The sequence below is a fragment of the Didymella exigua genome, assembly GCF_010094145.1.
Source record: "Didymella exigua CBS 183.55 unplaced genomic scaffold M421scaffold_51, whole genome shotgun sequence".
Taxonomy (NCBI): domain Eukaryota; kingdom Fungi; phylum Ascomycota; class Dothideomycetes; order Pleosporales; family Didymellaceae; genus Didymella; species Didymella exigua.
Window position 1 is genome coordinate 124,305 of NW_022984825.1, and position 25,577 is coordinate 149,881.

Below are 25,577 nucleotides of genomic sequence, written 5' to 3' on the forward strand. Positions count from 1 at the left end.
ACGTCTAGAACATATTGACAACAGAGAGACCGAGCCATCGCCATGACGCACGCACACGTGCAACGCCATTCACTTGTAGTCGAATCATGCCTGTAGAGCACAGTCTACCATTCAACTACAACCTGCTTATCACTACACCTAATACTGTACTCCTCAGGACACTACAAGGCGACCAGACTATCTTCGAGTGCGAGAGCGCCAATGGCATCGTCAATGCCCGCGCAGCAACGAACAACAGCAGTCTGCTAGCGATTGCGGACCGCCATGTTGTCATATTGCACAATACAGCGCGGCCTCGAGAGAAGAAGCATCGACTGACAGGTGGGAGTGTCAGTAGCAGTGATACTGTGTGCGCCGCTTGGTCACGCTGACGGGAGATGCAGGATGTCCCACGGCTGTTACTGTTCTCTTCAGACTCGCGCACGCTATTCTTCAACACTACCCTGAACAACTCGATCCAAGCGTTCTCGCTGCCGACTGGCGCCCTACTACCCTCGTCTCACTCTCATCCTTCACCCCCGAACGTCGTAGCGATATCCAGCGACGGACACATACTACTGTCCGCTTCGTCTTCGCCCCCGACCGTCCTGATACAAGACCGAAGATGGCCTGGCAGCGCAGCAGTAGACTTCAAGCTCACAGGCACGTCGTCAGCCGTCACCTGTGCAGCATTCGAGACCCTCTCCTGGGCAGCAGAACAATCTTCGATTCAGTTCGTACTCGGCTTTAAGGACGGTGCTCTAGCACTGTACAAGACGACTCTGCCGCTGCTCAGCCAAAGCCTAACTCCACACCACGATGATCAGTCAACAGATCGTCAACTCCGGCCTACCGCAGAAGCAGCCTTGAGCAAGCTCCACAGAGCCGCGATGGGTGGCGTCACTGCGGCGGCCTTCATACCCGGTTACGCGTCACGAGTTATCAGCGTCGGACAGGATGGACGGTGTAGACTCGTCGACTTTGCAGGCGGCGGCCGGAAACTCAGGACCTAGCATGTCTCCAGTCCAGCTACATCTCTAGCAGTTGCTACGAGCGCGCCGATTACATCGAGAGGCCGACGAGATGGACCTGTGCTGCTCCAGGGCGATACCACGGACGACCCTGAGACGATGTACGAAGGCACTGAGACATTGATCGCAGTGGGCACACAGGCTGGCAAGGTGTTGGTGTATAACGAAATGGGTCTACTGGTGCATGAGATCGCTATGGACAAGCCAGTTCGATCAGTTGAGTGGGTTGGCGATATGTCTGCGCCCCCGATACTTCCCACGAGAAATTCTTCGCTATCACCTGATTCTGGTCCTGTAATCAAGGCGCTGATGGAAGGAATTGGCGAGATTGAAGACGAGCCGGTGCAGCATACGACAGCGAAAGAGCTGCCCGAAAGGTCAGGCAGATTAAGCACACCGGAGATTGATGGAGAGCCGGCTGTGTCATTCTCTATACAAGCTCAGAGTCAGGACCTGGACCGCTGTTTGCCAAGCGTCTCACAGTCTTCTACCTGGAAGACAGAAATGCCCGGCCTTGCACAACATGAGACCATGATGTCTGGCGCTCTACCTGTGCCATCACAGCCATCCAAAACAACCAACTCTACTGCTAATCGAAGAATGACCAACACGTCAACCGGGCATGTACGTCAGCAGCCCCGAGTCACAAAAGCTCCAAGCGTCCCACCGCGTCCTGTTCGACAGGGTCGCTTATCCAAAGCATCCTGCTGCTCGTTTCGAAAATCCGCTTCGTCCAGCCAGGACTTCTTCACGCCGCCTTCGACCCGCTTTCCGTCGATTCGCAAGGCCGAAAGCAAAGACGAGGCTGCCCGGCGAACCATCGAGTTCCAACCAGCTGTCCGCAAGAATGGACATGAATCACTGCGCATCTCGAGCGAAAATGGCTCTACGGTATGGGAACATGAACAGGGCAACAATGATCAGCCAATTGCGCGCTCAACGGGGAGGTTAGGCTTGGCCAAAGCAAAGATGTCTCGACCCGCGGCAGCTGCTACAGACCTTCCTGCTCGCTCTGCATCTTCGGACAAGGACGTTTCTTCCTCGTTGCGCAGCATATCGCGCAGCTATGACTCGATACCACCTTCGGGTGCTATGCTGAATCAACTAGCACTTCAGGGCAATGTAGCGAAACAGTCCCGAGCGATGATTAGGAAGCGGAAGCTGGCGGACATCTCACCCACTCCACTGATCGAACCCCCTTCCCATGATGTCTCGAGTAGTCTCTACTCTCGATCAAAGTCTCGCGTGTTCCGCAGCCATTCAAAGGCACTCGATGGCGGAGCAGATACTGCACCACCGCTAGTCCACAGCCCGGCTTATGGACCGAGGAGAAGCTTCAGCTTCAAAGCTGGCCTGCACGACGTCGAAGCCTTAGCCGAGCAGCGGTACATTGATGGGAGGAAGTCGGAGGCGTGGACAGGTGGCAAGCGGTCCGAGATGAGTCGTCTGCGCACCGACAACGAGGCACTCAAGCAGCAGATCCTTGTGCTGCGCAACGAGTTCCAGACTCTAAAAGATGTGCTGCTCCAGGCGGAGACCCATCGGCGGTGGGAGGCGTGCATATCGTAACCCAGTCCTCATAGCTCCCTCAAACTACTCACATCCACCTCCTCACACTCCAAAATGGCTTCTTCTCCACGTCACCCATCTTATCAAGCACCACACTACTCCCCCCCACCCCGCTCATCCCCGCCTCCTCATCCCCCCCGCTTGCGCGGGCAGACGCATACCCCCAACTCGCGCGCGTACTGCGCCCCTTCTCCAGCGCGCGCAGCGTGCGCTTGCGCTCGCGTCGTTCGCGGCCCCACCGCTGGAATCCCGTGGCGGCGCGCCCGTCTACGGCGTCGTCGGAGAACAGGTCGTGCGCGATGCGCCAGGACAGGTAGGTTTGGAACGCTACGAGGAGGAGCAGCAGCAGCAGTGCAATTAGGATGCCAAAGGCGAGGAAGAGGAAGAGGATTGTTTCTTCTGAGTGGATGTCGCCGTTCTTCTTATCGTTGCCCATCGTTGTGCTGGCGGGTGCGGAACCCGGCGGCTGTGGCTGTGGCTGTGGCTGTGGTTGTGGTTGTGTGTAGGCTTGTGGTTGGGCGTAGGCTTGGGCTTGTGCAGCTCGCGCGATGAGTCGATGCAGGTCACGTTTTGAGGAATGCAGCATGGCGGCGCCGTCGTTAGGATATGTTACCTTGGTAGACGCGATGTGCTTCGCCGTCCGGTCCCGCCGCGCGTCAAAAGCGTGTCATGTTATAGGGGCTGTCGCAAATGATGCCCATAGGCCCTGTTTCGCCCTTGTTTCGCCTTGATGGGCCTGGTTACGCTCAAAGCTAGGCCGAGGATCGCTATCCCTGTGCCTCACAGCCGTCTGCAACACGGCAATTTCGACTGCGGGTGGTTCTCCACTCCGGATGAGGGCGTATTGCGATCTGCGAACAGTGCAGGGGCGGTGGCTGACGTAACATCGGGGCTGTGAGCTCCTGGGAAGGGGAGAGGGGACCGGGTTACACAGTTTAGGAAGATGGTGGGTGTTCGTTGTAGATTGTGGTTGTGATTGTGATGTCGCACATACATACATGTCCCCTCTACGATCCGTTACTTCAGCTTCGCATACTGCTTCCCCCACTTCTGCGCGATCTCATTCTCGGTGAAGCGCCGCGTCTTGCGCTTCAGCATCGCCGCGCGCTCGTCCATCGTCATGGCCATCTGCGCGCCCATCGGCACCAGGCAGCGCGCCAGGTGCGCGTAGTTCTTGCTCAGCAGCGTCACGGTCAGCATGAAGTAGTCGATGTTGTGGAAGACGAGCGCGTGCTCGGCCGCGTACTGCTGCTTCTGCGTCAGAAAGGCGGCGGGATGGTCGCGCCAGTGCCGCAGCGGGTTGAGGTGGTGCGACGTGTGGTAGCCGTCGTTGTAGCAGTAGCGGTTGCTCTGGTGCCCAAGTCAGTACGCGGGTGCGGTCCAAGTCATTATGCGGGTGCGGTCGAGAGAACTTACGGGTGCGTCGATCAGCGTGATGCTGGAGCGGAAATCAGAGTCAGGCTCGACCTCGTCCACAAACGCGTGCTGGCCCCAGTTGCCGGTCATCAGCGCGATGCGCATGAGCGCGAGCGGGATCAGGAAGACGAAGATTGTTGCGCGGGCGTTGGCGAACTTGTACATGCTGTACAAGAAGATGTAGTTTGCGACTTCACAACCTCCGGCCTTCAGCGCGAGACTGGTCTTCTTGTTGCGCAGGAAGTAGCGCGGCAGGTCGAACCAGACGAGCAGGTAGAAGCGACCGACGTAGTGCAGGAAGTGCAATACGCTGTCGCGCTGGTAGCGGACAGTCGATGACAGGTCGTTGGGTCCGTTGCTTTCGATGTGGTGGTGCTTGACGTGGTGGAAGAAGTACGAGTTCCACGTGTGTCCCATCAACGGGTCGAAGATGTAAGGGAAGACGGTGTCAATCAGAGCGTACTTTTTGCTCAGCACGCCTCGCATGTGGATGTGCTGGTGCATGAGCAGAGTGTAGGGACCCATGTAGTAGAGCTGCACGGCGGCGTGGAGCACGCCATGCCACCAGTGGAAGTTGTAGAACAGGTACAGTGCAGATGGTATACTTGTGCAGAGGTAGGTGAGAAGATGCGTGATCATGATCACATCAGTCTCGGTTCGAACAACCCCTTTCGCCCAACGCACATATGGGTCGATGATCCATTTGCGCAGGGCAGAGTTCTTGAAGTCAGGAAGGTCCCAAGCGCTGAAGACGGTGGTCTCAAAGACATCTGATTTGGGGTTGTTGAGGTTCTTCAGGTAGGCAATGGTCTGCTGCTCGCTTTCTTGAGTGTCTGCAGCGTGTCAGTCAGAATCGAGGTATAAGCGGAGTCGGCAAACCTTACCCTCCGGGGAAGGTGATACATGTTCTGTGCGCTTGGTTGCAGAATCATCAGACTCCTCTGCAGCGTCGGCAGCTACAATCTCCTGCTTGGCATCAAATTGCTCATAGTCTTTCTGCAGGTGACCCAAGACCAGCTTGTCCGCAGCTGTCAGGTCAGCAGCCGGTGGAAAGTGGAGTTTGCCCATCTTGGTAGATGCGGCACTGGATCGCCGGCGTCAAGGTACCAAGAGATTGTTGATTCGCAAGCGCTCGACCACACGCAAGTCAATGGCTGGCCGAGAGAACAGCAAACAAACGGAACAAACGAGAGACCTGCTTCAGGGAAGCTGTGCGTCGGGAAAGACGAGTTGCAAGCCGTAGGTGGAAGAACACCTGCGGTCGAAACATCGGTGTGGATGGCTAAGGGAGGTGGCGAGACGGGGTCCCTGCACGACACGCGGAAGCTGTCTAGCGCTGAAATGCGAGATCTGCGGGGCCGCCCAGAAATTGGCCAGAATGTCAGAACTTCGACCTAGAACTGTATTTTACATATTGTATCAGTGACCATCCATGCGCCCTTGTTGTTGCTTTCTGATGCACTACTCGTGCTTCCTCTCGTCAAGCCGTTGGTGCTCACGACGCGCAATCAACTCTTTGTAATCCCTAGCCCATAGCACATAGACCAGCCCGCCGAGGCTAACAGCTAGCAATGCAATGCTGAATGAGAGCAGGATCCCGATCATCGCTGAGACGTGGATCGCATAGTAGACGAGAGCCTCCGTTGCAGGCGGTACGATGACGTGGTGTTCGAAGGAGACCATGATCGATTTCTGTCGTAAATGGTCAAGGGATGCGCGTTATCCTGGATTCATGAGATAATCTTCCGTTATTAATTTGAGTGGTCGCGGTTCTGCGCGATTGAGGCAGGTTTGCTGATGTAGGGAGGAAGGTGGGGTTGAAAGCGACCTGCGTTTTGTACGATTCTGCGAGCGTATCAGCGAAAGCAGATATTCCAATTTTTGCACGACTCACCTGGACTTGTGGTGGCAGGTTTGCGGTTATAAAGGGATGGGCAAAAATGCAACACACGGATGAGACCGGTGTTGTAGGTGGAGGATGCTTGGTCGAGAACAACGGCGGTAAGCGAGACAGCACTTCAGGCATGATTACATCACAATAACTGGACAAAGAAGCAGCTATAGATCAAGACTCGTAGCACACTTCTCAATGGACTGATCGGCACTTTGGTAGAGTCGTGAACATTCATGGCTCCTGCCGGCGCCTCAAGCTGCTTATGTTGATTGTCTCACGGCTGGTGATGTTAACTCGGAAGGACGGTTGTATTCTTCAATACAGACGCCTGTCCAGTAGTCTATCGAAACGAATCTGATGTCTCATCGCCTCAGAGTACACCCAAGTCATCATTACCCCTCATCGTCGACCAAAAATCGATCACCGTCATCCTCGAAATCCAACCCCACATCGTCAGATGCGTCTTTTAGCTCCAGCCCAGCCAGCGCGGCCTGGAACTCCTCATCATTCTGATATGACAGAATCAGATCCCTCTTCCAGCGCAGCAGCATCCATGAAGTGAGCAGGATAGTGAATGCTTGCGTCACGACCAGCAGGACATTGCCCTTCCGTGTCTTCAAATTAGGTCTCGTCAACACACCCACAACATCATCTACTAGCGCGATATAAGCCGCGCGCCAGATCATCCTGTCGATCAAACTGAGTATGTGGCCCAGGAAAGACGGAGCAACAAATATGAGCACCGCATTGATAGCAACCAATGTCAGATGCACGATAAACTCGCTGCGCCGCTGCTGTGTCCCGGCAGATCTCTCGGCAATAGCGACGCTGATGAGATAGGTGGTTGCAAAGTCGGCAAGGAAAAATTGAAGGTTGAACGGCGTGCCGAACAGCCAGCGGTATGTATAGAGGATTGCGGCGCGGTATATGTCGCTCTTGCGTGAGAAGCGGACGGCTTGTCTGGGAGTCGGCTCAGGACGATCGGTGGGGTAGAAGAGAGATGCGAGCCAGTATGTTGGTATGGCAGAGAGGACAATGCAGATGATGTTGGCTTGTATGGTGTTGAACGGCGAGCCGAAGGTCATGTATAGGGCGACGGTGATGAAGGGGAAGTAGAGGTGAGCGGCGGTGCGCCATGCTGAGCACGGGGGTGCTGGGCGCAGTGAGGAAGCGCGATCGTTTTTGAAGGCATTCGGGAGGTTTTGTGGGCTTTCAGCTTGTTGGTGGTCTTCCATCTTGGACTGCTCTCGAGATGCGGGGGAAAATAACGGGGTTTAGGTTGTCGCCAAGAGAAGCACGTTGTCACGCTGTCACGTGGTGTGGACACTGCAATCCGACCCACCTACTTTATCTTCCACTTCATTGCATTGCTTTGTTGGCAATCTTTGGTTCCATCAGTACAACTAGAGACGCTCTTACCAGCCGCTTCACCAGAGTCAACCCCAACCACTGACTGAACCACGATCGAGAATGTTGCCGAAAGCGCTGTACAATCTTCGCGAAAGTCGAACAACTTATCGAAGTCCTGAGTCTGATAAGGAACAACTTCGATGATGCAAAGTTCCATGATTCAAGTAGCAAGGATAAATACTGTCAGCCGACCGACCGGACCTCGAGTCCTTGAAGCACCTCAAAGACTCACTGAACCAAGTTTCCTCTAGACTGACCGCAGCCAACAGCCTCAAAGAAGCCCTCGTATGCCCGTTCAAGATCAGGAATATCGAAATGCTGATGACGGATGTCGAGCGCAGCATACCTCTCTCATACTAGCATTTGCGGCCATCGCCCGCAAGCTGCTTCTTGATGCAATTAGTGTCAGCTGAAGCATTACGGACAGTCGACTCTGGAGACATGTTCCAGGACAGTCTAAAGCGCTATGGCGACTGACTTGACAGTATTGCGGATGGCGTGGCCAACATGCAACATGAACAAATTAATACCAACAAGTTGACAACACCATCAGCGCCATACAGCAGTCTTTCAATCGTTCACAAAACACTGCAATGGTCTTGTGACTTTCAAAAAGTGAATTATTTAGGCGTACTCTGTATTTCATGGAACACCGGAGCTTTCGATTGCTATCCTGCTCTTCACCATGCAACAGTCCGCAACCGTTAATCATGTCTTTTCGCATTGACCAAAGTGCCATCGTCGACTGCAAGACTGCGGGAATTTAATTTCGAAAGCAAGTATAGGGGGAGTTCATAACCCTACCAACAGCACTTTGTGCAGCAGTTCACGCTCATTGACCCAGGCAGCAGATTTACTCGTCAAATACGGCGCTACGCTTTCCTATTGTACTTTCGCATTGAATGTGTTTTCTAGAGAAAATGGATGTACTCTTTGAGTCGGGCGTCCGAGTAGGCGTCAATAACAATCAGGCATGACTGATCTGATGTACGCCACAAAAGCGGTGACGCGGATATCATTCGTTGATTATTCCTGACTTGCGCTGACATACACAAAACATACTGAGACAACTCCACAGCGCTCAGACAAGCGATGTATAGGGAGTACGTGTGGTTGATAAACTTTGAAGTTCTGCGCATCCTCTGCGAAGCTGGTGCGCAAATTCTACTTCCTGCAGATTCTAGATTCGGCGTCATAGACGAAGTTACAGCTCTCATAGGTTATAGTAGGTATCTATAATGTGAGTGATCATGAAAAGAAGTCTTCAAGCTCCATTAGGGCCTCTTTACGAGATGTTAAGGATGCCAGTAGGAAGTAAAGGCTTCTCAGGAGGGGCTGGCTTAAGTAGGAACTCTGTTAATGTTTGAAAAGCCTGTAATTCAAGGCGTAGAAACTTTGGATACATGGCCTTAAGATTGAATTGTATGGATGATTTCAGAGAACAATATCGGGTGCCTGACACTGCCTAGGATACCACGGGGCATGCGACCACAGCGATAGCAAGCCTAGCTGAATTTCATGAAACAAATTCTACATACGTCTGCACATAGCCTGCCGGTATTTACACAATGTATAACATTTCCTCCTCCATCTTAAGTGATACTTCGCGACAGTAAATTGTCTCAACAATGATTACCATCTCAACACCCCGCTCGAAATCCAAGAATATTTCTGTCGAGGACAGCAGTATCCTTGAGTCCACATCAAAAACCCTGATGCCATAATCTTCCATACAATTAATCTCAGCTGCAGGGCTATACTCAAATTTTTCTCGTGATTTTGGCACAGATCGCGTGTCCGCGACGACATATACTCCAACGACTAGTAAAGCAGACCGCCACGTTAGCTAATTCAAGCTCAGGGCTCCGCGTAGAATCACACACCATACCTCCTGTTGGCACAGTCGACACTCTGTGCGTGCTCGCCGCCCGCTGTGGTGCCGTCCATCAGTGGTACTGCAGTACCTGCTGCTGCGTGATCGCCAGCTTTCGATTGAGCTCTTGTCCCTCACGTAGCGCTAGTATCCTTCATCGCGTTATATATTGCGTCCAACTCGAAGGAAAGCCAGTTACGTCTGTCTTCGCAATCATCCAGTTCGCAGCGAATCAAGCGGAAGATCGCTGTAGTGAGAGTAGAAAAGATCAACAGGCCGATGCTGTGAAACGAGAACATGTCGTTGGACACCAAGTCAGCAAGAGAATTTATTTCGGTTCTAATTGATCTCAAGCTAGGTTTAACTTATAATTGTTGAGGACTTGACAGGTACTGGATAGTGTTCAGTTGGCTGGCTGATCACTGCCTTGATATCTGACCACCCACGTGAGACTGACTGTATCAAATTCATTGTTGATGACTAGGTCGACAGACCGATGCTTCCCCGTGAATGAGCATGCACGTTATAGTAGGATATCAAAGCCTTCCTTCTGAGCCGCCTTTGATAAGACTCTATGACAATACCGTAGAGTGCACATGATGGCGGGGTAGACGCAAAACCAATAGGGGCTTGTTGATGGTGAGATGCAAATTTCTGTTCGTTGGTCGTCATAGCATAGAGGCGATGATATGAAACCGGGAAGTAACAATCTGGTCAAGATGACGATAGAGCAAGGACGAGAGCCGGTGAATCTTGGCTGCAGTGCGAGAGAAGAATCTTCAGCGATCGAAAGCATGATTTCCATGATTAGAAGCCCAAGTATGATTTTAGCATGGAAAGGCCGCAAGAAGGCTCATTCGAGTTACCAAACACAAGACGGAACATGGGAAGATGAAGGGAAGATGTAACGGTTGAGAGGAGAAGCAGATCACGTGTTGTTGGCGGTAGTCTGGTGCTACTTCCTCATGTTGTTGAGCACCTCTTACCTCAGCTGCATCACAAACACGTCATCAAAACAGACCACGCAGCGAGCCTTGGAGAGCAAAGATACAAGCAGAACAAGAACACAGAGCAACACCATACACTCGTTTATACATTTGCCCTTGATACCGCAACAGAATAACGACTCGATTGAGTATATGCGCGCGGTCTAACAGTTCGATAACACTTCAGACGTCTTCGACGTCTGCATGTGTACAAGACCCGCTCATGACGACGACGATGAGTCCGTGTCGTCTGAAGAGCTAGTCTCCTCCTCGACAGCAGAATCAAACCTGTGATGGTTTTGATACAATTCCACCTCGAGCTCGGGACTGTCCGAGTGTAGGAACTTCAGTGTGAAAGTCGTTTCTGGATGGTTCTCTGGAGCTGGTCCAAACTGACCCAACGAGGCGTCCATACTCTCCATATCCTGAGACAGGCCGCTGAGTATACCGTGTAGCCTTTGGGCACGTCGCAACTCGACTTTTCTCATCATCTTCACCGCCTTCGAGAAAGTCTCAACGCTCTGCTCGAGGTTCTTCCAGGCGAATTGTCCAGGAGTGTGGCGTTCGTGTGAGGCGATGTGTTCTCGTGTATCAGTGACTCAGTCATCCAATCGTCTCAACTCCTTCTAGAAGCAGAAGTCTTCCATCTTAGCACTGATATCTTCGAGCTCGGAGTCTTCTTCACTGTCTTCTTCGGTAACTTCGACATTAGACGGTGGCGCCGGGATCGATGGTTTTTGAGATGGCTTCTTGCCTCTTTCGAAGTATAAAATCTTGGCGACGGTCTTGCTTGTTATTCCCAATTTACTCGACACAACCTCCACCTGCGTACCAGCTCGCACCTGGCGTATAACCCACATCCGGTCATTTGTGGTGACACCTTTATTGAATATGCTGAGCCCCCTTTTCTCGCGATCCGCACTGTACAGATCTTGTACGTGCCTAGTCGACAGCCCGAACTCGATAGCCACAGCTCTAGCGTCCTTACAGCCACCCTCGCGCATTCTGTTGAGTATTTGATATTCTGTCTCGGGCGACACAAAGTACCTCTTTCAGGCCATAGCTTCGCGGTCCTTCAAGCCTCTGTAGTGGTGTTGCGGGTGACACGCTGGTGATATGTACCCGGGGAATAGAGATACTTCGGTGTCTGCCATTAATTAGTCAGAGAGCTGTCGATGTACAAGTGAATGGAGATTCGTCGCAGTGATGGACACTCAAAATACCTGTAGTAATATGGGTATACTGCTAATGAGACTTGTCACGCAATGAGTATAGCTAGGGAGTGCTGTAGCTTCGACGTCGAGTAGGAGGTAGCGTAATTGCACAAACAAGATTGGAAAGAGTACTAGGAAGGAAGGAATTGGGAAGGAACTTGAGAAGGCCGCAATGATGATATTTGCGGAAGTGACAAACGCCCAACTCCAACGCTGGTGATGCAAATAATGAGATGCTAATTCCACCCAATGATGCCCTCAGCAACCGTCAACGGTCCTTTCATCGACCCCGTCATAACCGACACCCTCCGCCCGATAATCCCTGCATCGCCGACTCCCAGATCTAGCTTTTGCGGTAGATGCATCGTCGACGCCTCACTTGACTCCAACGAGAAAGAGTAGAACGGTGGCGTCTGAACAGGAGAGGCGGAGCCCGAAAGGTCGCCATCGCGGCTGCAAGTATAATCAGCGGAGGACAATGAACGATCTGTTGTGTGGCCTACTGGATAACGACCCAGTGCTTCTCTCTTTGCGCATCGTCATCCCAGCCATGGAATTCTACACTGGTCCCTGGTGCGCACATCTGGTTGTGAAAGAACAGCATCATGTCGTCGGTGTTTGACCTGCGCAAGTGCTGTGTCCGCCTGAGAACGGCGATAGAGCCTCCCTGGCTAATTCGACTTGAGTTGCCGTTGCACATATTGGATAGTGTTAGAGCTGCGACACTAAGGCGAGGTGTAGGACGGGCCTAGGTAAGATCTGAGCGGTGGTAAAGTGAGAGGTCAGACAAGGCGTTTAACAGTTCTGGCAGACAAATGAAAGGCCAGTTCGTGTTTTTGAAGGATTGCTGGTGGTCACGGACATTGGGCGCGTGTTTGAGGGTTGCGAGCGAATGCGTCCCTTTGAGCACATTTCAGGAGAGTACCTGATTGGCCAAATCTTCGCGCTAGCCACTGCGGTACTCCGAGCATTAGCACAGTGTGCACAGCAACCCCACATGAGGACCTGAGGTCGTAGCTATTGTCATTGCTGAGTACTCTCGATACCTAGATAGAGGCCTTCAGGACCTTGAAAGCATCTGCGCGCGAACCCAGGAAGCGGTCCTCTGCGGTTTTCCAATTGATGACGTTCCAGATGTTCTGCACATACGCGGCCTTGCCGTTCAAGTACTACTTCAGTGAGTAAAAGCTCTCAGAATTAAAGATAGAATTTACCTGGAGGTAGTACGCATGCTCCCACATGTCGACGCCAAAGATGGGGACCTCTCCCTTGCCAACCACCGGATCCTGGTCCTTGGTCGTGACAATGGCGAGCCTCTGCTCCTTGCCAGTCTCGACCTTGACCAGCCAGCCCCAACCACTGCCCTGGATGCTAAGTAACGCAGCATTGAAGGCCTCCTTGAACTTGTCCTCGTCGCCCCATGTGGCCTTGATCTGCTTCACAAGCTCGGGCGCAGCAGAGCTCTTAGCTTCAGCTGAGCTGGCAGGGGCAAGGTTCTGCCAGAACAGGGAGTGGTTGATGTGTCCGCCAGCGTTGAACTTGATACCTTGCTGGACAGCGACTTGAGCTGTGATGTCTGACGTGTGTACCGCCTCGGCTTGTGTCTTTAGAGCAGCGTTCAAGTTCGTGATGTATGTCTGGTGGTGCTTGCCATGGTGCAGCTCCATGATCTGGGTGGAGATGTGAGGTTCCAATGCCTATGTTGCAGTCAGCAAACATCAATCGATGGTATAATTGATTCAGATAAGCTCACATCGTATGCATAGGGCAGCTTAGGCAGCGTGTACTGTGGTGCAGACATCTCTCCAAACTCGAATGGCTGTTGTTCTGAAGCAGAGATTCTGATTGCAGAGAACAGAGAGGCCAGCAAGAGAGACACAGCCGACCTGCCCCGCATCTTTGCTATGTATCTGACGTGCTTGACCGTTTGTCAGATGTCGACTCCAACAAGGTGCTCGACAGTAATGGCGTCCCGATCGGGTCTAGTGTCTCAAAACTGCCTCAATTCCACGCGATCCTACGCAGACTTGCAGACACGTCTGTGTTTGAGCTTCTCGCTGCTGTGAGAAAAGGTTGAAGAAGTAAGGGGTAGTTTAGAGATTGGTAGGTGTTTTGGTGTCTCGAACGGCTTTCTCGATAGAACGTAGGCACCGCAACTCAGCGAGCTGACAACACGTGTGCGGTAGGTAGCCGGACTTCCCGGATCGCTGTTGAAGATTGTAGGTCCAGCTCCGCTGTGTCGCTTTGGTTCGAGGGAAGATATCAAAGAACACTTGAGAGGAGATGTATCAGCCGTTGTGAGCCTGTCACTTTAATGCTTGGAAATGTAGTCGGAGGCGTGGGGTGCAACGCGGATTTGAGCCGCGGCTGGTGTGGCACGTGAGCTTCGACGATTGCACTTCATCCTGAGTTCCACCACACGCTCTAGCGCCACTTTTTCGAGGTCTGCGTACGACTCAAGGAGCTCTCATTGATGGGTCGCTTCATTGCCATCTCCATCTCTCAAACCGTAGTCACAGACAAGAAAATGTTGTCCACCGTCGACGTGCCACTGCTATTTCACAGTCGTTCCTGGTCAAAATGTAGGGATGGACAACGTGTCTAACAGGGCGCTTATCTTGGAGGTCATGTCTATCTTGGAGGTCGTGCAGTCTGTCTCCTCACCCTCGCCTCCTCCACGACCTTCGCCGGTCTCTTCAACACCATCGGCCCTTTAACAGCAGGTCTCCGAATCGCGCCATGAGGCGCAGCCATATCCGCATTCCCCTTCTTCACAGTTTTATCCGTCTGCCCCTTGATTCTCATCGCTACCTCCTCCCACACCCCCGGTACCCCTGTTTTCGTCGTGAACATCTTGCCCTCCTTTACGAAGAATTTGAACCGCGGCTCAGCGATAACTTCCAACATTCTCTTCCCAATCCCCTTTGCGCGCTGTCTCTGCGCCCACGCCTCACTTTTTGGGATTTCGAGATTAGCCAGACGGAACTTCCTGCTCGGCAGCGCGCGCAGCTCGTGCAAGAAGGCGGTGGTATTCTTGCGGAAGGGGAAGATGCGCAGCGTGACGAACTCGAGTTTGGTGTTCGCGGTGGGGGCGCTGTTGGTTGGGTTGTTCAGCGAGCGCGCGAAGTTCATCAGGTTGTGACGAGAGCGGCGCGCGTACTCGGGGATTTGAAGGAAGACTTGGTGCACGAAGGGTGCGGTCACGTAGGCCATTGTTAGGGTGGGGATGGTGCCGAGGACGCCGACTGTGGTGGGTTAGTAGGTTGATACGAGCGTTGGAGCCTGGTGATGAGTAACGCTTTGCGGATGCTTAAATCAATGTGATAAAACGCGTGTAAGGTTGATGAAGAACAACATCAGCTTGGCAATTCTCCGACAACAGGCAATGAAGCCTGTGGGGCTGGTGAAAGTAATTGAGAGATAGAGAGCGAGCCTACAGAGGTGGGATTGGATGGTTGAAAGAAACAAGAGCGGAAAGTCCACAGAGGATGAACGCAAAAAGATGCAGTGGATGATCGTACCCAGTATAGCCTGTGCCTTCCTCAAGTTAGGATCAGGCTGGTTTTCATTGTTCCATAACGGTGGCACCGCGAAGACGAGGGTTGTTCCAAACTGCAGCAGGGCCATGGCTTTCCAGAAGGAGACCCATGTTGTGCGTGTGTCTCCGGCATCGTAGATCAACAACCTCGACTTGTACACTGAAAGTTTGCGTCAGTAAAATCTGAACAACTGATTTGACTCAACTCGATTCATCGTCCACTCACTGCGATCCTTCTCTGCATTCTTAGCTGCAGCGCGTAGGGCTGGCGACGTGGAAAATTTCCGCTGGCAGCTTCTGCAGATGAATTGCGCTATCTTCAGCTTCGGGGCCTGCTGTGCAGTCCGCGCCCACGGTGCTGAGCCTCTGAAGGCAGCTGCCAATGTGAAGAGTCGCGGCTGCATCTCGATTGATGTTGGAATATTCTCTGGTGACCGACGCGAGAGGTGATGCGCTTCGGCTAGACTTGCCCCTGAGGCACGCTGTCACATGACGGTGGACCCTGGAATTGGCGTGAGATGTGACCACGATTCAGTCCAGTTGGGTGGTTGCACCTTGGCATCAACATGCTCATTGCTGGGTGAATGCGCTTTTGTGATGTTTCTTGGACGCCCAAGGGTCTGGTGTGAGGCCGTTGTCAGCATGTTGTTTGCTTCTGCGCTGTTGTCGCTCGTTTTGCTGTTCACTTCAGTCCATGCGTACCACGATCTCAGCGACGATACCCTCAAAAGCCTACCTGGCTCGGGCAGTGACTTCGACATCAAGACTGGAGCGCTGCTAGCACCTATTCTGCGGCCCCGAGTGTCCGGCACTGAGGGCAACGCGGCCGTGCGGCAACACTTCCTCGACTTCTTCAAGACGAACCTCCCGGAATGGCGCATTGAGCTGCACAACTCGACCTACACTACGCCCGTGAGCAAGGGAAAGGAAGTGCCGTTTGTCAATGTCATTGCGACACGTGATCCGCCTGGGACGAGCGAAGGCGACGTCTCGCGCCTGGCACTGGTCGCCCACTACGACAGCAAGCTCACGCCAAAGGACTTCATCGGCGCAACAGACAGCGCGGCACCATGCGCCATGTTACTGCATGCTGCGCGCACACTTGACGCTGCGCTGACGAAGAAGTGGGCTTCCGGGGCGGGCGACGATCTGGACGTGGAGCACAAGGGCGTGCAGATCCTGCTGCTGGACGGCGAGGAGGCCTTCCACAGCTGGACCGACACAGACAGTCTGTATGGAGCTCGGTAGGATAGGACAGTTACTGCATACTTGACGCAGCTGATAAGAATGGCACAGTGCACTCGCCGAAGACTGGGAGGCCTCCTTCCACCCGGTTGCCTCGACGTACCGCACGCCCCTCGACTCGATGGAGCTCTTCGTGCTGCTCGACCTGCTTGGCTCTAAAGGGCCGACAGTCCCGTCATACTTCAAGACCACACACTGGGCATACAAGCACATGGCGAGCGTTGAAGACCGTCTGCGCAAGCTGAAACTGATGCGCTCCTCGCCCAACCACCCTGACCGCTTGGCCAAGCGCGAGAACAAGAAGCCGCGCGCCGAGCCGCACTTCCTGTTCGAGGAGAACAAAAACGAGGACTTGTTCATGGGCGGCTTTGTGCAGGACGACCATGTCCCGTTCATGGCGCGCGGCGTAGAGATTCTTCACATCATCCCTTCGCCGTTCCCGCGAGTGTGGCACGAGAAAGAAGACGATGGTGAGCACTTGGATATGGACACAGTGGAGGACTGGGCAAAGATTGTCACGGCCTTTGCAGCTGAGTGGATGGAACTGGAAGGCTTCTTCGACTTCAAGGCAGAGAAGCGGCGGGATTCGATGGCGGAGAAGTCAGAACTGTAAGTAGTTAAATTAGCCGAACTGGATTCGAATTAACGCTGTGTAGTGATATACCCTGATCTACGACTTTGAGGCATACCCGAATTTGGCATCTACTGTGATCAAGAATTTGAAATATGATGCGACTTTCAGCTGACGAACAATGTCAACAACGCAGGTTCAAGACATTTTTCGTGGTGCACACAACACCCTTTGTGGTCCAAGACCTTGTAAGATACGGCTACAATCCGAGACAAAGGGCCTCAGAACTTGAACCACAACCTGAAACGATCACAACGTTGCACCATATCGCTCAAATATCTACCTTTTTCATACATACACCCGAGTTGCGCCGTTTCTTACACTGATTTGTGCTTCAGACTCGATGCAGTTGAGTCGATTCTGAAAGACCAACAGAGACGTCGACGACCACAACTTCAGAGATATGGCAGCGCAGCATCGACGAGAAGGCAAGCATGCCGTGAAGGATGGCGACTTGACCAATACGAGGTACGATGAAAACGACCGTGGACAGCTCCTCGCTGCAGTTAAAGACGCTGGCTGCTACATCAAGGACGACAAGAAGAGTGTCATGGCACGCAAGCTCGCCGAATACGACCAAAAAAAGCTCTACGAGGAGAGAAGATCTGCGCATGAGCGAAGAGAGAAAGAAGAGGCGAGGCAGCAAGAAATGGAGAACGCCACGCAAGCCCAGCGAGACCGCCGAAGAGCACGTGCGAAGCGCAACGAGGAGAGAGCCATAAGCTATGAATGTGGCGAAGAGGTCAGCTCCAACTCTGACGACACGGACGAAGACCATGACATATGCGATGCCGGCGGTGAGGCGCTCAGTGACGAAATATGGGAAGACACTTGCTCGGAAACTACCATCAGATCGCGAAACCTGCCTCTTCGTCTAGGGTGCCGCCTTCAGCTCTTCGAATGGCCATACCTTGACCCACCGCAGCATAGCCCACCATCCGACCTTGAAGCCAAATCACACCCAGCGCCGCTCGCATACACATCGCTAAAGCTGGTCACAACTACCACCCATGAGAAAATCACACTTCCTGGAAAATCCTACCTTGCCGGCGTGGATCCTGACTTTGTCCCTCTCCTGTCCCCACGCACTCGCACCGCCGCACGCCACAGGCATATGCTCAACCAGTTCTCCCACGCCGTCATCGAACCAGGCGCGCTCTGGGCTCGCCGCACCGCAATACAAGGCTGGAACGGCCGCATGTATTTCTCGCTCCCGCCCCAATCTCACCACGACAAGAAGAACACCCGGCTCGATGACGTGTACCATAAACGGCACACTGCAAATGCAAAGCCTCTGCACCCTACACCGGGGGCTGCAGATGTCAGAGAAGATCGAAGAAACAGATTTGAACGGAGGGTGAACAATAAGCGCAAGCGTATGGCGGAAGTGTACGAGGCGAGTCTATGGGAACCTTTAGCACTGGGATATATGCCAAGTTATCTGAACTGGGAACTGGGCGGTCAACTTTCCGATGCCTCGGATACCCACAAGACACTTGCGAGTCCGTGGTATGTGCGCTTCCAAAGGTGCAATGTACCGCATTACTACTTCTGGAGTCTAGAGAGCGAGTGGAGCGATCCCACGATCTCAGATCCGTCGTGGAGTGCTGAAGTGTTCAAGCAACACAATATCGAGACAGCGAAATGTCGCAGCCAAAACCCGCAGTGTACGAAGTTCAGGGTCAGGAAACTGACTTCCCTCCCTACTCACAGCGCCGCTGCTGCGGAATCCTTCCAGACCCCAGTCCCGCGTTGTGAGGACGATCTTCTTGCACATGGTCTCCGCGCTATATTTGCAACCTATGCCGCCCTTGCGAGATCTACCGGTATGCAGAAAGCGTGGGCTACGTTCACGCGCCAACTGCCATGTCTCTTCCCCAGCGGCGAGCTGCCTCGTGCGCCTCCAGCGCAGCCACGAAAGGATATGTGTCTGGCGGACAAGATGGCTGCGCTTCTATCCGGCGGCGACGGTGCACTGTACTCGGGCAAGGAGGCGTGGGCCAGGGATGGCGACGAGGCTTGGGATGTCGTCGTTGGTGCTGCGGATGCGCACGTCCTCATGTCTGATGGCGACAGCTCGACAGCATCGTGCCGCTCGCTGTCACACGTAGAACACGCAGAGCACGGCGACGATGGAGAAGAGGCTCTTCACCGCCGGGACAGCATGGACATTCTCCAAATTCCCTCGTCCAGCGAAACGCGTATCTGGACCTGGCTCTCCGCCGTCGAGCCCACAAACTCACCGCCCAGCACACCCCTTCCCGCATCCCCAAACTCCAAAGACTGCCATCCCGTCTGCCCCCTCCCTCTTCCCCCCGCCACATCCTTAACATGCCCTTTCTGCAGTCACAACTGGCGTGCCACCCCATACTGGGAGAGAGCAGCACATATGCTGTCACACAGCCACATCTCGCCGCAGCGTCTGACTTCGATTTCCGACGTCAACGTCGCCGGCAAGGGGTGCAACCGCAGATACAGCCTGTTCAGTCAGCGTACGTTACGAAGCTACCACGCCAAGTTTGGCCGGGGGCGGGAGACGGCGCGCGGAGACTGCGCTCGGGGCCTTGTGGGTGACCTTGCGGAGAGCACGAGAGAGGTCGTTGTGGCGCCTTTTCTAGTGGGGGTGAGGAAGTGCGGGAGAGAAACGAGTCCGTACAGTAAGGAGAGGAAGAGAGCAAAGACTATGCGGGATTTGCAGGTTGGTTGTGAACAGGGCAGGGGCGGGAGGGGGTGGATGCTGGAGCGGACGCAGAGCGATTTTGGGGATGAGAGATGAGGGATACATGGGTGTTGATGAGGGCCATAGGTAGATGAATGGTACTTGGTATCGTTGTTTGCTATGGTGTTCTTTTGAGATTCCTGGAAGAGAGACTTGCTTTGTTGGTGCGGGTCTGGCCTTAGCTCACGGATGGTGTGTGGCTTCGATCTGAGACTATGTATGGCACTGACGACGACGCCTCTTCTCCTCGCGGTATCTGGTCTCGTTCTTCGACGCGGGCTGTCTAGTCGACGGAGTGTATCAGCCTCGCAAAGGTGATATTGTTAGTACTGGCGTTGAATGAGATTGCCGCGATTAGATTAGCAGTGACTAGCAAGTGGTTGCCAGCTACTTGTTGCCATGGCGGGTTCGTTTCTAAGGCTCGTCCGAATGAAAGCTTAATGGAACGATGCCTTTGACTTCTTGCTAATGTGTGCTCGAGCTGAAGGTATGCATACACTTGTGACCGACAGGCTCTTCTATTTCGAAATTTGTTTGATCGTCTTGCCCGGCACCCTCGTCTCGGCAGATGCGCGGTCTTACTTCGTGCACCCTCTGTTCTAGACAGTGGAGATTTGAACATCCAGCTTCTTCGGAGCGAGCTAGGCTCATGCATGCTGCGTTGATGCGCATGCTCTGACGAAGCTGATAATTGGTCGGATATTCTTCGCCATGAATTTCCGGCTTCTCACACTCAAGCCGACAGCGCTAAATGGACCTAGTTACACTCACTGCTCTACTCTTCATCACCATCACCACACCCGCCGCAGGGCAATACCACGCTCACCACAACACCGATCCAAACAATCACACACGCCCCGCCGCCTCGACCTGACTGCCGGAGATCACGATGGGCCCCGCCAATAGGAAGCCGCTGTCTTTGGCCTGATCTTGGTACGCTAGACACGGCCGCTGGCCGGTGCGCGACTGACGTGCGGCTTACGAAACGCAGGGTAGGTAGGTCTGTGAGGTGCGGAGTCAGGGGTTGTATTTGAACGAGGACTTGAGCGAAGCGCACAGCGTGGCTGTCTCGAAACAGTCCATATCCCGGCTCCACTCGCGATTGTCCACGCGATTCACGACCATCTCGTAGGTAGGCACTTCTGGACATGACGTGGGGGCGTGCGACCGAGGCTCAGCAGGGAAGCGAGGGGCCGTGCGAGTGCACGCTCACACTCATAATCTCTGTGGGGACTCGGAAGCTGGAAACCGAATCTGCATCCTGGCTTGTACCTGAATTACGCAGGTCCGCGCCGTGACCAGCCGGGTCTTTACATGCCTTGGAACGCGGTGATCGCTGGAATTCCTCCGAAGCAGCCACACGGCAAGGTCAACTGCGCCAGGTCCTTTTGACCCCTACGTATGGCTGCCGCTCTTATAGCAGTAATCATTGCCGGGGTGCAATCGCGTGTCCATGTCAGCACTGCAGATACCTGTGTAAGGCCAAGGGCGTTTCGCATTGCGTCTTGCCTTGATCGGATGCCGTGCCGTTCCGCGGGAGGATGCAGGATGAAAGCGCGCGTTGAACACGCGTGAAGTCAAAACGGGCATCCTGACTCCACATCATGCATATTGGTATCTGCACGTGGGAGCTGTGTCGGCGCTTGCCGTGATGATGATTGTTTTCAATGCAGTGAAGTGTACGTATTCCCATCTCTGCAGCGACGCGGTTAGTACCGGTATCAGTTGAACGCCACCAGTGCAAAAGTGGCTTGGCTGAAGGTGTAGAGAGACGGCGATGTACAGAGTCGCTAGTCCCTCTCTGCGGCCTGCTGCTTTGCGGTCTCCTGACCGCTCGGACTGTTTGCTCCACCACTATTCCCACGCGACAGAAGTTCGTAGTCGGCCCATTTCGGCAAGCCACATATTCCTTGCATTAAGGCAGGGCTCGCACGCACCCGCTGCTCGTCGGGCCAGATGAGGTAGGCTGGCTGTTGAGCGCAATTTGCAGCTTTAATCATTGCGGCTGAATCTGGACGTTTGCTGTGGCGGTGTGTGTGATGTACGCTGGGTCTTCGATAAAGATAGACATCGCTCGTGCGAGCTGAGTACAAATCTTGAATGAAGTGAGTAGTGATTGCTCTGTGCGATTCCCTATTTTCGTGTGTGGTTTAAGTGGCGATATATCTGAAGCGATTGGCACTCAAGTTGAAGGTTAAAGTATCTGAGCATTAACTATGGGGTATAAGTGTCGTAAATCGCAGAAGCGCATTAGTTATCTGAAACGTGGATCCTGACCGCGGGAAATTATTGACGACCTCTCCTCATCGATCCAGAATGATTTCGACACCATGATGCCCATCTGGTCTTCGCTGCTATTCCTCGAGCTCTTTATTCTTAGGCTTCTTTCACTCTCGTTGTCGGCCCGGACTCGACTCTCCGTCATGCTCTGCTGCAGCCCATTACCGTTGAACCGGTTTGGTGATTTCGAGAGGCTGGAGTCCTTTGCGAGCGAGTCATCTGATACTCGTGTCTCTTCGACATTGGTCAATTTGTACATGTCGAGTTCATTCTTGCTTCCTTTACGTCTGCTGTTGAGCATCTGGCTGGCGGGTGGGGTTTGGAGGCCGTATTGCGAAGGTCTCGGTTGTGTGGGTCGTGTGGATAGGCCAATCTGGTGCATGACGAGGGCAAAGAGAGGGCGCAGAGTCGCGAGACTACCAGCTGTGATGGCAAGACCCTGTTCGACGCTTGACCAGATAGCGACATCGAGTGTGTCCCCTGATCGATATTAGAATACATAGCGTGACGTGGTTCTAGGTGACTTACAGAGGAAGTCAGGCGAATTCAGCTTCGGAAGAGAAGGGAGACGCGCAATGACAGCAGCGCTGGCAACGCAGCCCATAGTAAGGAGCGGAATGAGGGCTATCTTTGTCCTCCTCTTGAGCTGCAGGTTCCAGACCAGGGCAGCCGGGAGCAGAGCGAACGTGAAATCGGCGATGATGCTGAAGATGCTGTAGACGAAACCGAGGGCGATGATGACAGTGTTGTTGATGCATATGCCGTCCGGGAGTGACTTGGCCCAGAAGTATCTGATGGGGTGGCACTGAAAGAGCGTGACGAAGAAGAAGGCCGTGCAGGCAAAGGTGGAGACGAACATGGCGGCGTAAATAATCCAGGTGTGGATGCGCTTGACGGAAATGCGAAGCAGGAAGCAACCGATAGAGATCTTGGACAGGATCATAGAGCAGCAGTAGAAGAGGTAGCAGTAGAACCAGCATTTCCGTGCCTTGTCGACCTGCCAGTCCTCAAGGTCCCGGTGGTGGCGGCCAGTACCATAGTGCGCTCCTATTGTGGATGTGACGCCATATCCAACGAAGAAGATCTGTGAATCGTCAGTGACCGCGAGCTTACGATGGGCGCAGTATTGCTCACTGTTGAGGCGACCATGAGGCAGTCATCGACACCGAACGCTTTCACCATTTTCACCCGAACGATACATCGTAGCGCGTTTGCAATAACCGCCGTAGCCATGAAGGCTACGTTCACTCCAACGAGTTCGGGTCCACGGTTAGGGATCGCCATGATATCGTCCGGTGAAGGTAGCCGTTTACATGGACCTTGAAGAAGGAAAACCCCCAGAGCCAGACCTGCTGACCAAAGGGGTCAGGTCTGTTCTATATCCTCAGAGGTGGACCTCGACCGCGGGTCTCTGCGACTGGCCGCGTGGAGTGGATCCATCAACGGGCTGAATGTGTAGGATCCGTCCGTTTCAGGGAGTGACATTTACCCCAAAAAGGTCTGTTCCGCGCATCCTTACTGACGAGGCAGGGAAACTGTCTTGGTGACATGCATGTACCGGGATTCTCCAAAGCTATGGTACTCTGGTAAATCCATGGGCCCAGGACGAACTGTGCCTGGCCTTCTGTGCGCAGTGGAAGCCATTCAGGGCCTTCGGAGCTGCGAGTGGCGACACTCAACGAGTAGTGGCCAAGGGTACTTTTGGGCCGCCCGTCTAGCTGCAAGGCACACGGCAAGAGGCAGGCTGATCAACAGAACCCGACTCCAATCCGACCAACCGCGGGAGGAACGGTCGAGCCACCGAAACTGGCGGTGCGCTAGTCAGGAAACACGGAAGCAGCTTCAAGTTAAGCCTACCGCCCACGTGCCGCACTGACGCAAAAGCGGCTAAAGGGTGAGATCCTTGCACTAACGCTTACGCCCGTGCTTTCGCTTACATATTTGCGACGCTTCGGAGGCATGAATCAAACGAGAAGCTGTCACCTCTGATATTCGCTGGCCTCGATTCCGACATGGACGTCGCGTTGATCGCCAGCAGTTTCATGCATGCCATCCCGGGTCTCGGTGTTTTAGAACCTTGAGACGATCCTCTACCTCCTCCGGGCAATTGCCGTGCAAACTCAAACCGACAGTGCGGACGACCCTCCACTATTGGTCCAAAATTTCACATCAGCGAGGAACTTATTCTCCAAGGAGCCTTCTCCTTTTGTCGCCCCTCTATATCCAGGATAGCCATATCGCACCTGCATATAGCATACCATAATGCAGCAAGACGACAGCTGTGTTTTGGAAGCGGCGGCCGCAGCCGAAACCTTTCTGCAGCTTGAAGCATAGCGCTGATTGGCCTGGCGCATCCAAGTCCGTCGTGAGATTAGGCGCCCTGCGATATTTCCGCAGGCGCCAGTAGTACCTCCCCACTTCGTGAGGCAGCGAGTCTACCACCATTGTTGAGACGGCTTTCTCAAGGTTGTTCCAGCACGCGGACTGCCACACCTGAACCTAGAGCTTCGAGGACGAGATAATCTCTGGGAAACTGTCAACGGAGTCGCCCGCCGAGCCCGTGGAGCATCATGATCCGTCTTGGAGTGCGACGTGGAGTCTTGCGAAAGCTTCAGAGATGGCATGGCCATGAATATGGAAATCCCGTGCTGAGTCGGCCGAGCACCGTCGATGACGACAAATACAATCATCATATGCGAAGCAGATATGCGATTAGTCACTCGGTTTGTGATTTCACATCCACGATCGGGCAGTACGAACAATCGTGCGAAAGGCTACATGTACTCTACGACAGCATCCTTCCGGGCATCACATTCGATTATGCCTTACATGCAATCACAGTTGTTGATCGCTCGGCAAATTGACGTTACACCGAGAGCTTCCGTACGCGGGTCATGCCGTCCATGCTGCTACCGATTCTTGAAGTCCGGCGCCGTCCGAAGTCTATGAGCTGCTGCAGGCCAGGCGAAGCCTCCGCAAGGTTTGGCCTCGCACTGTTAAATGCTTGTCCGCGACCTCGTCCTCGCACTGTTAAATGCTTGTCCGCGACTTCGTCCTCGTACACGAAAATGGATACAAGATGTGCGCAGGAATACAACTGTTTCGGCTTCAGCACCACATCTGCTTACGTTGGGTAAGTGGCTTCAACAGCAATCCGGATTCCACTCACAACTACCCACATCATACACAAGCATCGCCCGGCGCACGGCAGTTGTGGAAGAGATGTGCACGATGACATATTTCCGACCGTTGCGCGTTTCATCACACGAGGTCAAACCACGTCGATCACATTTTGCTCTCACAAGATTAGAAGCGCAACTGTTGAACGAACACTGTCTGCAAGAGAGAGCAATGGTTGTTGAGCTTTGACCGTGATCTGACACCCGGCGACACCTACCCACCACCGTATTGACCCTGGCAGACAAGCCTAGCAGCGGGATCCTCGAGTGCTTCAAAAGCTTACGGCCCGATTCTACGACGTCCACGGTGCATTCATTCAGACGTCTGCTCAATCAAGACAGAAAGCATCGTCAAGACTGCTGGCGTCTGCACGTCACCTTGGCCAACACAGCTTCAGACTAAGTCTACAGTCGCAGACTAACAACTCCTGCTACTTGCTCGCTTTCTGCCGCCTAGTCTAAAGTAACAACAGTACAATGAAACGTTGGCAACGTCAAAATCAGTCGATTGCTACTTCTGCTGCAGATGGCACACCGGCAGTCGTAACTTGCAGAGCAAAGTATCGAATACCGGGTTTGTACAGCATCATCCCAGGATCCCTGCGCTTATCAC

At 53.6% G+C, this 25,577-nt stretch overlaps 11 protein-coding genes across 11 annotated transcripts; 3 read left to right on the top strand and 8 right to left on the bottom strand.

Annotated features, from left to right (window-relative positions):
- Window positions 1–86: 86 nt before the first annotated feature.
- M421DRAFT_406859 (uncharacterized protein) lies at window positions 87–1,466 on the top strand (the record flags this gene model as incomplete). The annotated part of the gene is made up of 3 exons (XM_033590320.1): window positions 87–329; window positions 384–945; window positions 1,009–1,466. Coding segments are annotated over 3 exons (1,263 nt in total), but the record flags the coding sequence as incomplete, so codon positions are not given.
- A 1,141-nt stretch (window positions 1,467–2,607) lies between these two features.
- On the bottom strand, window positions 2,608–3,165 carry M421DRAFT_9746 (uncharacterized protein; the record flags this gene model as incomplete). Its single annotated transcript, XM_033598504.1, has 1 exon — window positions 2,608–3,165. The coding sequence occupies one exon, from the start codon at window positions 3,163–3,165 to the stop codon at window positions 2,608–2,610; it is 558 nt and encodes a 185-aa protein (XP_033443625.1).
- A 431-nt stretch (window positions 3,166–3,596) lies between these two features.
- M421DRAFT_75596 (fatty acid desaturase) lies at window positions 3,597–5,063 on the bottom strand (the record flags this gene model as incomplete). Its single annotated transcript, XM_033597145.1, has 3 exons — window positions 3,597–3,929; window positions 3,996–4,828; window positions 4,880–5,063. 3 exons carry the CDS (start codon window positions 5,061–5,063, stop codon window positions 3,597–3,599), a joined length of 1,350 nt encoding a protein of 449 aa, XP_033443626.1.
- A 1,038-nt stretch (window positions 5,064–6,101) lies between these two features.
- Window positions 6,102–7,141, bottom strand: M421DRAFT_425900 (uncharacterized protein). Its single transcript, XM_033594229.1, has one exon. It carries the CDS (start codon window positions 7,122–7,124, stop codon window positions 6,282–6,284), a length of 843 nt encoding a protein of 280 aa, XP_033443627.1. The 5' UTR covers window positions 7,125–7,141; the 3' UTR covers window positions 6,102–6,281.
- A 4,467-nt stretch (window positions 7,142–11,608) lies between these two features.
- Window positions 11,609–12,072, bottom strand: M421DRAFT_75631 (uncharacterized protein; the record flags this gene model as incomplete). The annotated part of the gene is made up of 2 exons (XM_033597149.1): window positions 11,609–11,825; window positions 11,876–12,072. 2 exons carry the CDS (start codon window positions 12,070–12,072, stop codon window positions 11,609–11,611), a joined length of 414 nt encoding a protein of 137 aa, XP_033443628.1.
- Window positions 12,073–12,455: 383 nt separating this feature from the next.
- On the bottom strand, window positions 12,456–13,705 carry M421DRAFT_425903 (superoxide dismutase mitochondrial precursor; the record flags this gene model as incomplete). Its single annotated transcript, XM_033594230.1, is given in 3 exon segments — window positions 12,456–12,571; window positions 12,587–13,069; window positions 13,126–13,705. Coding segments are annotated over 3 exon segments (635 nt in total), but the record flags the coding sequence as incomplete, so codon positions are not given.
- Window positions 13,706–13,855: 150 nt separating this feature from the next.
- M421DRAFT_425904 (uncharacterized protein) lies at window positions 13,856–15,325 on the bottom strand. Its single transcript, XM_033594231.1, has 3 exons — window positions 15,137–15,325; window positions 14,894–15,070; window positions 13,856–14,617 (listed from the first exon to the last, which is right to left on the bottom strand). Exons 1-3 carry the CDS (start codon window positions 15,312–15,314, stop codon window positions 14,004–14,006), a joined length of 969 nt encoding a protein of 322 aa, XP_033443630.1. The 5' UTR covers window positions 15,315–15,325; the 3' UTR covers window positions 13,856–14,003.
- A 227-nt stretch (window positions 15,326–15,552) lies between these two features.
- Window positions 15,553–16,768, top strand: M421DRAFT_75494 (uncharacterized protein; the record flags this gene model as incomplete). Its single annotated transcript, XM_033597133.1, has 2 exons — window positions 15,553–16,154; window positions 16,207–16,768. 2 exons carry the CDS (start codon window positions 15,553–15,555, stop codon window positions 16,766–16,768), a joined length of 1,164 nt encoding a protein of 387 aa, XP_033443631.1.
- A 97-nt stretch (window positions 16,769–16,865) lies between these two features.
- Window positions 16,866–19,921, top strand: M421DRAFT_326979 (uncharacterized protein). The gene has a single exon (XM_033589343.1). The coding sequence runs from the start codon at window positions 17,190–17,192 to the stop codon at window positions 19,560–19,562; it is 2,373 nt and encodes a 790-aa protein (XP_033443632.1). The 5' UTR covers window positions 16,866–17,189; the 3' UTR covers window positions 19,563–19,921.
- On the bottom strand, window positions 19,869–20,838 carry M421DRAFT_425908 (uncharacterized protein). The gene has a single exon (XM_033594232.1). The coding sequence runs from the start codon at window positions 20,653–20,655 to the stop codon at window positions 20,281–20,283; it is 375 nt and encodes a 124-aa protein (XP_033443633.1). The 5' UTR covers window positions 20,656–20,838; the 3' UTR covers window positions 19,869–20,280.
- Window positions 20,839–21,686: 848 nt separating this feature from the next.
- Window positions 21,687–23,524, bottom strand: M421DRAFT_425909 (uncharacterized protein). The gene is made up of 3 exons (XM_033594233.1): window positions 22,920–23,524; window positions 22,314–22,869; window positions 21,687–22,265 (listed from the first exon to the last, which is right to left on the bottom strand). The coding sequence occupies exons 1-3, from the start codon at window positions 23,067–23,069 to the stop codon at window positions 21,760–21,762; spliced, it is 1,212 nt and encodes a 403-aa protein (XP_033443634.1). The 5' UTR covers window positions 23,070–23,524; the 3' UTR covers window positions 21,687–21,759.
- Window positions 23,525–25,577: the final 2,053 nt, after the last annotated feature.